Source organism: Lissotriton vulgaris, chromosome 1_1 (genome assembly GCF_964263255.1).
Source record: "Lissotriton vulgaris chromosome 1_1, aLisVul1.2, whole genome shotgun sequence".
In the NCBI taxonomy this organism is placed as follows: Eukaryota; Metazoa; Chordata; class Amphibia; order Caudata; family Salamandridae; genus Lissotriton; species Lissotriton vulgaris.
Window position 1 is genome coordinate 127,820,271 of NC_141685.1, and position 11,565 is coordinate 127,831,835.

The 11,565-nt window shown below is 46.0% G+C and overlaps 1 protein-coding gene across 1 annotated transcript; it reads right to left on the bottom strand.

Moving 5' to 3' along the window:
* Positions 1-503: 503 nt before the first annotated feature.
* LOC147737751 (uncharacterized) lies at positions 504-1,712 on the bottom strand. Its single transcript, XM_086924968.1, has one exon. The coding sequence runs from the start codon at positions 1,710-1,712 to the stop codon at positions 504-506; it is 1,209 nt and encodes a 402-aa protein (XP_086781094.1).
* Positions 1,713-11,565: the final 9,853 nt, after the last annotated feature.

The following is an 11,565-nucleotide window of genomic DNA, read 5'->3' on the forward strand; positions in this document are numbered from 1 at the left end:
AATGGCCCCAACAGCGCTGGGATTCCTGGCTTCACCTTGGGGGTGATCAGGAGGGGGCATCTCACAGGGAAAGCCAGGAAGGGTTCCACAGCGGTATACATCGCCAGGATGCCCAGAGATGGGGCGGCAGTGCGCTTTTACAAGTATACACACATTTACATTCTCATTTAAGATTCAAGCTTTTATGGCATAAGGATTTTATCCAGTGTGGAGTTTCTCATGGTGAGATAGCGTTTTTCTCTGCAGATTTTCTGGCATTCAGAGCACTCATAAGGTTTTCATCAGTATGGAGTCGCTTATGGTTAGTGAGGCTGTGCCTCTCAAACAGGAATTTCTGGTATTCAGAGCATTGGTGATATTTTTTCCTTGTGTGCGTCTGCTCACGTAGAGTGAGATTGCGTTTAAAATTGATGCTTTTCTGGCATTCGGAGCACTGAATTATTTTGATGGTTTGTCTCTTATGGCGCTTGTAACTATCTCTACCTCTGAATCTTTTCTGACATTTAGAGCACTGATACATTTTTTTCTCCAGTATGGATTCTGACATGACAATTGAGTTGATATTTTTGGCTGAAACACCTTTGGCATTCGGAGCACTGATAAAGTTTTTCTCTGTGGATGCTTATATGCTTAGCGAGAGCCTTTCTTTCACTGAAACATTTCTGGCATTCAGAGCACTGATAAGGTTTTTCCCCAGTGTGGGTTTTTATATGCTTAGTGAGACTGCTTTTGTCACTGAAACATTTGTGGCATTCAGAGCACTCATAAGGTTTTTCCCCAGTGTGGGTTCTTATATGCAGAGTGAGACTGCTTTTTAGACGGAAACATTTCTTGCATTCAGAGCACTGATAAGGTTTTTCCCCAGTGTGGGTTCCTATATGCTGAGTGAGATTGATTTTTTCACTGAAACATTTGTGGCATTCAGAGCACTGATAAGGTTTTTCCCCAGTGTGGGTTCTTATATGCAGAGTGAGATTGAATTTGTCACGGAAACATTTCTGGCATTCAGAGCACTGGTAAGGTTTTTCCCCAGTGTGGGTCCTTGTATGTTTACTGAGTTTGCTTTTGTCACGGAAACATTTCTGGCATTCAGAGCACTGGTAAGGTTTTTCCCCAGTGTGGAATCTCACATGTGCAGTTAGAAGTGATTTAAGTCTGAAATCTTTTGGGCATTCAGAGCACTGATGAGGTTTTTCCCCAGTGTGGGTTCTTATATGATGAATGAGATGGATTTTTTTGCTGAAACATTTCTGGCATTCAGAGCACTGATAAGGTTTTTCCCCAGTGTGGATCTTTGTATGTCGTGTGAGTTCTCCTTTTTCACTGAAACATTTCTGGCATTCAGAGCACTGAAAAGGTTTTTCCCCAGTGTGGATCTTTGTATGTCGTGTGAAATCTCTTTTTACACTGAAACATTTCTGGCATTCAGAGCACTGATAAGATTTATGCCCAGTGTGGGTACTTCTATGCCGAGTGAGCCTGTTTTTGTCACTGAAACATTTCTGGCATTCAGAGCACTGGTAAGGTTTTTCCATAGAGTGGGTTATTACATGTTGAGAAAGATGTTGTTTGTGACAAAACCTTTTCTGGCATTCAGAGCACTGATAAGGTTTTTCCCCAGTGTGGATCCTCATATGCTCAGTGAGATGAGATTCACGGCTGAAACTTTTTAGGCAATCAGAGCACTGAGAGAGGTTTTTCCCAGTGTCCATTCTCTCAAATTCAGTGAGATGAGATTTATGGCTGAATCTTTTTTGGAACAGGTAACTTTTTTCGCAACTTGGGTTATTTTGCTTTGATTGGGGCGGGTTTGAACACTGAATTTGTTCTCACAGCCCGTCTTTTTATAAGGTGTATTCCTAGAGTTACATTTAGTTTCGCTTGCTTATATGCCACAGTGAGAGTGAACCCAATTTTAGAGTTGGGCTTGTTTAGATAATGTTCAGCACTTATCTCTAAAAGAAATTGTGAGTAATCTTCTTAACACTTGAATTGAGCAAAATATGTCTGGATGCAGCCCTGTAACACCTGCCGAAATGTTTGTAGCAGATAATAGTCTTTAGGTTATAGCCTCTCCGGCAGCAACTTATTTTGTGAATGAAGTTTTTCTCAAATCTATTTGTATAGGTTCTTAGCAATGCAGTGATAAGGTGTTAGTCTGATATTTAATGATTAAACTGAGAAGTCCCTTTTTGCACTGACGTAATGGCAGTAACTGAGGACATTAAAACATGCACAGAACTATTGTGGATCATTAGTCGCAGAACATCAGCTCCTTTTACCCTTTCTTTGTTGGTGTAAGGTTACGGTTTGTAGTTCTGAAGACGAGAATTTATTTACATTAGCTATAGCGCAACAGTGCTCCTTTAATCCATTTTTATATTTAATCAGTTTTACATATCACTCCTGCACAACAGATAAGGTTGAGGTGATTTACATAGAATTACAGAACAGTACACAATAAAAAGGAAACAATCTGAGATGGTCATGAACACAATAAAGTGGTGGATTTTTAAGGTTTTCGCAAGAGTGAGCAGAGTGGGTCGTGGTGTTATATCCAGAGGCAGATAGTCTCAAACTTGCGTAACTGGTTAAAAACGGTTGTTGAACAAAGGTGATTTTCCAATCTTCTGGTTGTTAACGTGTCAGCTTCGGAGTCTTCTTTCAGCGTCTTTTCTTTGATGGTCTGCAGAAGAAATCTTTTGTTATAACTTTCTTTTATGCAGTGTGTGCTTCCTCTCTAGAATGACATGATGCTTTAGATGAACGTTATTCAGTCATGCTGAGGCAATTTGTCTTTCTGATAATATTTCAGATGAGGATGCTGTGATTGGTCTTTCTGGCATTATTTCCGAAGCTGTGTGCACAGATATGGCTTTGCTCTGGGTAAATGAAATGCAAAATTATAGACTTCACTTACAGTTATAATACTTTCCTCAGCTCCCACTTCCTCGCCAGACCTAGGTTTTGGAAATTGATTAAACTTAGAATGCTGGATGTGCTTCAGTTTTTCAAAATAATCCTTCTTATGGCACTGACATTCAGTTGCCTGGTGATAAATCTTGCTTTCTTCGTCCGTAATTTCAATCACCTATAATATTAAAATTAAATAGTTAATACATGTAGATTTCCCCCAAAATAATTTACAAACCATATCAATGCAGAATTGTGAAAATGTTGAGCTGTTCTTCAGACAGAGCAGATTGTAGAATGGTAGCCTGAGAGTACTTGGATGTAGGAGTGAGGATTTGTATAATTTATTAAGCTCACAAAGGATACATGTACCTTATGGACTTCTAACATAGAATCCCAAAGGCAGAAATTAAAGTCATATGGACTGGCACCAAACAGATATTTAAAAAAGAATACTATTAATTAATTTTTAATGTAGATTTCTGGGATGGGAATTTCCCCTCCATGGACAACAGGCGTTTTCCCCTGCCCAGAGTTACCACCTACTTGTATCTGGTATCCTGACTTTTGAGTTCTGGCCTCTGCCGCAGGCAAATCTATTTTGTATTGCAAGGACTATGCCTAGACATATCCCTCAACTATGGTCCAGATTATGAATCAAGGGCAATGAAATGAAGGCGTACTTTCATGTGTTCATTTTATTCCACCTGATTATCAGTTGTTGGGCTTTTCTGCACCTGGATTTACCGGTTGCAGAAAAACAGCACACAATTTATTTCCAGACAGAAAAAGTAGACTGAAAAGACCCACAAGACTCTGGGTGCAGCAGAAGCAGCCAAGACTTGTGCTGTTTTTTTACTAATTGGGAGAAACACGCAATTCTCCCCTCTGTTAGAAAATGCTTTCCTCTTCCCTCCCCTGCTTCACCCATCGCCCCCCAACCAACCACATGCATATATCTACCACCTGCTTAAAACAAGTGGTAAATAAAAGCAGAAAAACACTATGAAATAGTGAATGGCATGTGGTTTGACAGGCAGGAGAATCTGTTCCTTGTGGCAACTCCCCAGTCCATGGCGTCAAACTTGTAACTGGACGTTACTGGGGTAAATCTACCACAAAACAATTACATGAGATTTTTCTGCCAGCCGAGTACTATGCAACTTCTAACACGGGACTATGAGAGGTCTTGGACCTGGAGGGTCACACCAAGTGTGCCTTTATTTAAGGCAGAGGACTGTCATGGGTTTACCAGATAGAGCGGTGGTGGCAATGCACCCTGTTGTAAGGATCAATAGCCTGATGAGATCTTTGCATCATGGTCAGTGGAGTGGCTTCCTACTGACACACCCATGGAATGCTCCATTTCTATACCTGCGCCCAGACTTTGCACTAACATCAAGTGCGTGTTTAGGGTGTTGGAGTGCTTAGCATAAATGCAATGTGCAAGTGCGTCAGAGTAAACTGCATCTCCTGTCTGCCAGTTGTGTATACAAGTGGGACCATCTATCCCTCTTTTATACCCCAGTTCAAAGTCATCTGTTACCAACGAATAAAGTGCTCTACAAAGTACTCAGGTGCCTATCTAAGTTGAAGGGACATTACCTGCAGACTGAATTACTTAATGGAGTAGCTGTGTACCTGTCCTGAAGAACCTAAAAGTCTGCCTAGAAGCCTGCCTGTCTGGTAAGAAAGGGAAGGGAGTTTGACAATCCAGCAAGGCGGTCCTGGAAGATGCAAGGTCTGACACATCCCAGTTATATGTAGTTATATATATATATATATGACAGCCATCCAGCATTACCAGCTAGTCTGAGGGACCCCCCCACCCGCCCCCCACAACTGACTCTCCCAGCAGTTCAAGGCAGAAAATAAAACTCTACGACACCATGATTGTTGAGGCCCAGTAGGAGAGTGTGTGCTGCCAACAGGCCCGTTCAAGGTTGCATTTGCCAAATTCCTAACACATCAGGGTCTGAATCTACTGACTTCCTGGAGAGCCTGTGTTGGGCTTTTAGCTGCTGAATTTCTGGCTACTCTGTGTCAGAGGCCCATGAGGGACTACAACTACTCCAGTGTCGAACACCCTGTCTGCCCTTATGCCTGTGGTCCAGCCAGCCACAGTGTGGGCTCAATTGCTGACGGTCGGGCCTCCAGAGGGGATGCACTTACAGACAGGCCAGGTGTGACTGCTACCTTGGGACTGCTGATCTTCAGGCACCTGCAATGAAAAGACACCGTGGGTGTCCTACTGAATGCAGCCCTACATCCAGGACAAAAGCGCTCCACAAAAGCCTGCTCCGGGGGTCACTGCTCTCTCGAGTCTTCAGGCGTGCCATTCAAGTGCGGGAAACAGGAAAGAGACCCAGACAAGACTGACTCATCCTGTGAAAGGGTAAGACGCTTACGACAGAGCATAAACGCATTGGGATGACTGGAGTAACATAACTGAACCTATACTATTTTCATGATACTCCTAAATGCCCCTAGAGGGGAAGACGGTATCAGAACCGGACGCACCTGTCTGTAGCTCATGGTAGTCTGGCATGTCTTTTCACCCAGACTGTCCATAAAGATGATTTTAGAGCCGCTACACACATAGCAGGGGGAATCTCAGACCATTCGCTGGTGTAGGTGCAACTCGAAGGTCTAGTTGTGGACTTCATGCTACCCCCAAGGGTTGATCCGTGATATTTAAAAAAGACAAGACGTTCAAAGCTCATATGAGAGATGGAGCAGACTTCTATTTTAAGGAGAACGGGCAGCCTGTTGAATCAGCTTGCGTGCTATAGGATGAATTCAAGCCAGTGATCCTTGAGAACACTGACAACAAGGGGACAGAAATACTGGGAGAGACTTCCTGAAAGACCTGACCCTGCCAATGCTAATGAATGAGGACCGAGACGCACTAGAGCAAGACCTGACAGTAGACTAAATAAATAAGACAATAAGAACCTTGCAAGTAGGGCAAGCGACGGGGCCTAATGAGCTCTCCATAGAATTATATAAAAGCATGATGGATAAAATCAGGGAGTACCTCCAGAAGAGGTTTAAGACTGCCTGAAAATATGGGTGTCTTCCAGAGGACCAAAGAATGTCTGAGGTGGTGGTCATCCTAAAAAAGGACGAACCAGCAACTGAGTGTGGGTCTTATAGACCTCTCTACCTGCTTAATTTTGAGACTAAGGTCCTTGTGTAGGCCCTGGCGATCTGCCTGCAGACAGTAATTGCAACAGTGGATCATCCTGATCAATCGACCTTTATGCCACACCAGGGAACGCGCTTATATCTCTGACACCTTAATGGAGTACCACATGCAAAAGGGGATTACTTTGCTGAACCAGTGGCACTGCTGTCAAGCTCTTGTATGTGGCCCCTCTAGCGCATGCATCAATAATACAGTCTCCTGAGTCTTTGCTGTCCGGCAGGGATGTTCCTTGTCTCCTATGCTCTTTACACGTGCGTAGGTTCGCCAGGACCTCTCATATGGGGTATTCCAGTTGATCAGGAGTGGGATGAAAGAATCTCCCTCTACGCTGACGTTTTGCTGTAGGACATGTAATCAGCCTTCTCAAGTGAACAAATCGTACACATTTTTTACATATTTAGAGATCATTCAGGATATAAGATCAATTGGAAGAAGTCCTTAATATTCCTGCTGGAGGTAGGGACCCTGCAGCTGCACGCTTCGTGCACAGTTCAGGAGGCACTACATGGCTTTAAATATTTTGGCGTGTTTATTACAAGAGAGCCACAGGCAGGAACATACTTCCGAAATTAGACCAGCTTTGCTGGGATGCCCCACACTTGCGGTCCTTACTGGGCCGGGTGATCCTATTTAAAGTGATGACTCTCCAGGGTCTCCTGTACATCGTGCAGAAAACGTCCTTTTTCTTTCAAAGGGTAGACTGAGAACATTAGCTCCTGTTGTGGGATGGTGGCACTTCGTGCTGAGTAAGGTGCAGAGGGGAGTTTAAGGTGGACTGGAGGTCCGGAGCATTCTCAAGTACTACTGGGCCACACAGCTGATGGCAGTCAACAACTGCGTTCTTGCGGACCTGCTTACTGGGTAGATAGATTGGCCATGGGCAAGAGAGGTTACCCCACCCCGGTGCTGTATCGAAGAAAGTATGAGTGAACCCTAACTACTCATACCTAAACAGTGGTAAGGGTGTGGAGAGAGGCTACCAAGTGTTTAGGCTGGGAAGGTAAGCTGACTGAAATTACTCCACAGACAGCCTGATCTAAAGAGGAAGGGCCGTCCAATGTATTTACAGGCAGACCATCCGTTAGTTGGACAGGATACTCCACCACGCTTGTGAAGGAGTACCCTGCTCACCAAACTCTAAATCAAGACCTTTATCTTGTCTGTGCTATGCATGTATCTCTAGGTCCGCTTCATTAAGTCCAACAGTCTTTCTATGATGTACCTGTTCTTAGGCTTATGATTGAAATACTGGTTTAATCTTACGGTGTGTGTGTGGGTTTATTTGAACCCTGCGGTTTAATTTGCACTTGTTGTTTATGCGGTGTTATGTGGTCTTGTCACACCCTTTTAATTATAAAAAGTATGTTACAGGCGACCAGGTGTCTCTTGCCCGTGACTTCTGAGGAAGTAATGGTGCACAGTTAAAACCAGCAACAATGCAAAGTGTCAAGAGCCTGATTTAGAGTTCGCTGGCCTTGGTTACTCGGACACAAACGTGACGGATATCTTGGCCGCCATATTACAAGCACTACTGAATATAATATATGGGAGCCTCATTTCTTTCTTTCGTACTTTCTATTTCCCTTGTTTTTATTATCTTTATTTTACTCTTTTTTTTCTCTTTCTTATTTCTTTTTCTGTTTCTCTCTATTCCTGGCTTATCTTTCATTCATTTCTTTATGTAAGAATGCTTAGCCTCGGGGCGCTAGAGGGCGCGCAAGCAGCATGGCTGCACTGAGTTGAGGCTCCTGCTTCTTGGGACTATTATCCCCCAACTATCCTATGCAAATGTGCACAACGTTAGCTGAAACTTCAGTGACGGGAAGAACTGGTCTTCATGCACACTCGGTGAAAGTTTGAGGGAGATCGGAGATTGCTGTGGGTGTAGCGGACATCAGAAGCTGGGACCGGTGAGACTGCAAGCAGAGTGGGGCTGAAATTCGGCCACGGTAACTGCGCGACACCGAGGCTACACACGCGGCTGCTAGGTCACACGTCCGGCAAACGACTATAAAACAGTACGCTACCCGGAGGAGTTGTTGGAGCAGAAGCATCGGTGTTGGAACGACCGGAGTAGGGCAGGATTGTGCCCACCACGGAAGCGGCAGGCCCTGCAGAGGAGCGACGTTATGTGGCCAGAATAAGAGAGGCGCAACACCTCCAGACAAGAGTTTGCTGCCATCGGGAGTTAGGGTGCCAGCAGTGCGAAAGCCACTGGAGCAGTGCACAGGAGACGGTAGGTTGCCGCACGCCCCTCCTCCCCCACCGCCTGGCAGTGTGAATATCATTGCAGGGGCGCGAAGAGGCGCTATATTTGCGAGAGCACGGGGCCAGCCCTGCAGCTTACACCGTAGTCCATTATAGGAAACTCCTTGGGAAGTGGTGACTTCCAGACCGGACAGCTGGCAATTGCGGGACCCAGTGAAACGACAAGAGACGATCACTGCACCTTGATCAGTCTGGAGCTACGTTAGTGGATGTGCCTGAGAGACAGAAGAGCAGTGGCGACGGTGAGCAACAAGGCTAGAGCGACATGCGCCAAGGTATATCGCTTTGAATTATGGGCCACGTTGCTGGTAAGATACTAAGAGTGCAGGACGTCTCTGCATAAGCTCGAGGCTGCCAACACCGCGAGAGCCAGTGGGGAGAGGACCTACTGAGAACCACGTCTGTAGACCATAGGAGAAACATCTTCATTACAATATGGGGAGACCGGATAACAGGGAACCCAAATTGAACTTTGAGGCGGACAAAGAAAGGCACAAAAACTGCGCAGGAAGAGCCGGAACAAGAAACTATGGCGCATGGCAGTGACGGTACTGGCGCGCAGACGTCGGACATGAACGATATCTTACAGGAGATACGGCAGGGGTTTGCGACAGTGGTGGACAAGGTGGACCGCATGTCGTCCAGGATGGACGCCATTGCGCATAAACTGGACGGGCACGAAGACAGGCTTAAAGAAGCGGAACGCCGCATGTCTGACGTTTATAATGTCACTGCCCGCCACACAACGCAGCTCACGAGAATGGATAATCTGTTGCGTACGATAGCGGGCAAAACCGAAGATTTGGAAGAGCGCAGCCGGCGCAATAACATCCGCGTCATAGGCATACCGGAATCGACAAACACTGGTCGCATGGAGGAATATGTAGAGAAATTACTGCTGGCAACCATTGGACAGGAAGCTTTCTCCTCCCAGTTCATTGTAGAAAGAGCACATAGGTCACTTGGACCGAGGCCGACACCCGGTAACCCCCCACGGCCCATTATTGCAAGATTATTAAACTGCCGAGATCGAGACGTGGTCCTCCGAGCGGCACGCAACAAGCAGGCAGTCATATGAGGGAAACACCTTTTCCATCTACCCTGATTTTACACCCCTTGTGCAGGAGGAACAACGCAAGTTTCTAGACATCAAGAGGAAGCTACGCACAGCGCAGATAGACTATGCACTCGCAAAACTCAGGGTGACGCACCAAGGGAAACAGATTCTTCACAAACCCCCAGCAGGTTGAAGATTTCCTATGAACTGTGAGGCGTACGAACAGAGGAGGAGGGGCCCAAGGACCCCCGCAGAGTCCGGATCACGTTGAAGACAATGCAGAGGTGGAATGATCACGTTGATTAGGACTATGGTTATATAATGCAGGATGCCTCTGGAGGGCAGATTTATTGCAATACACGAGCCACCTGCAGACCGGTGAGACCTTTCCAATTGATTTGCATATGTTATGAACGTCCCAAGCTCCGTTTCCCCCCATTCCAGGGCCTGTCATACCATCATAGAGTGGATTGGGGGGGGAGGGGGTATTGCGCTGCTATCTCGAAATGTCCCCAAATGGGTATTCCCCATCGGCAGTATGTCACACGATAGGTGAGGGGACGATGAGATGGGGTATGTTGAAGTTGAGGGATGACGTGGGGGGTGGGATCAGGATGCTGGCAAGATTGGGTTGCTTCAGTGGGTGGGCTGTCTGGGGGGGTGGGTGGAGGGGTTATTTGGTGCACATGGGTGTCGATACACGACTCGGAGAAAATAATAATTTCCTTGTTTCTGATTGATCTTCTTGTTTGGTTTTTAAGATTACATACACGATGCATTGTCACTATGCGATTTATTTGTCGAATTGGTACTGTAGAGGCTGACAGGGTATGGGTTACATGCTCGAAACTGAAATGCTGCCTTCTAATAGACTACTTTAGGTATATGAACTGCCTGACCCATGTCCTCCATTAATAGCTCAACATTGAATATTCTGATGTGGAACATATGGGGGCTGGGGGATCCGCGTAAAAGACGCCACATACTGTCCTATCTTGACAGGCACCAGGTTCATGTGGCGATGCTGCTAGAGACGCACTTTTACCCGAGGCGCCCCAACACGTCTGCATGTAAGTGGGCGGCCCACAGGATCTTCTCTTCCTTTTCCTCTTATGCTAGAGAAGTGGTGATTCTGATTAAAAAGAACACGCCATTTGCGTTAGTGGGAGCTACATGGGATGACTAGGGGAGATACTGTTTGGCCTGGGGCAGGCTGGGGTCGGACTCAGTCATGTTAGCCTGCTGCTATGGTCCAAATGTAGATGACCCGCAATTCTTCACGGAAGTATGGGCAAAGATTGTTGATATTGGCTCCAACCATATCGTATGGGGTGGGGACTTGAACATTGTGCGTACCCCGTACATTGATAGATCTCATCCTGCTCCCCATTATACAAAGGCCCGCGCCACGCTCCACTCCATATTAACTAACCACAATATGACAGATGCGTGGAGGCACTTACCCCCCAATGACCTAGAGGGTACTCATTTTACCTCGCACGCAGCAACATGGGCGCAGCTAGACTACATATTCCTGAGCATTGAGCTATGTCCGGCTATTATGCAAGTGAAACACCTGGCCAGGACTTACTCGGACCACTCGCCGGTCCGGCTTACCCTGTCGTCTGCAAACTATGGTCCCCCGAGGAACAGGTGGAGATTGCAGCCTACTATATTGTTAGACACAGTGTTCCAGGAAGAACTTAGGGGGGAAATTACAGACTACGTAACAAAGACTCGGTTGACAGTGTGGAAATTGTATGGGAGGCGTTTAAGGTGATGTTGCGCGGCTTTTGTATTGCGAAAGGAGCTGGGGTACTTAAAGATATTATGAATACACTCCACACGCTTGAGTCCGAACTCAAAACTTTGGAGGAGAAATTGGCAATAAGACCAGATGGCTTAACTCAATCTCAATTCCACACCAAACTCACAGCTTATACGGAAGAGGCTTATAGAGAGGCAAAATACTGAGGGCGGTATTGGACAGCCCGCCGCTATGGCGAGGGGGAGAGACCAGGGAAGGCATAGGCGGAGACAATAAGGAGATTACGCAGTCCGAATATAATACTGGAGTTGGAGGGTTTAGATGGCGTCATGTACAGGGACACTGCCAACA

What these genes read in the sequence shown, in the direction of transcription:
- LOC147737751 (XM_086924968.1), bottom strand. Translation starts at nt 1,712, where the DNA reads ATGGACACTGGGAAAAACCTCTCTCAGTGCTCTGATTGCCTAAAAAGT.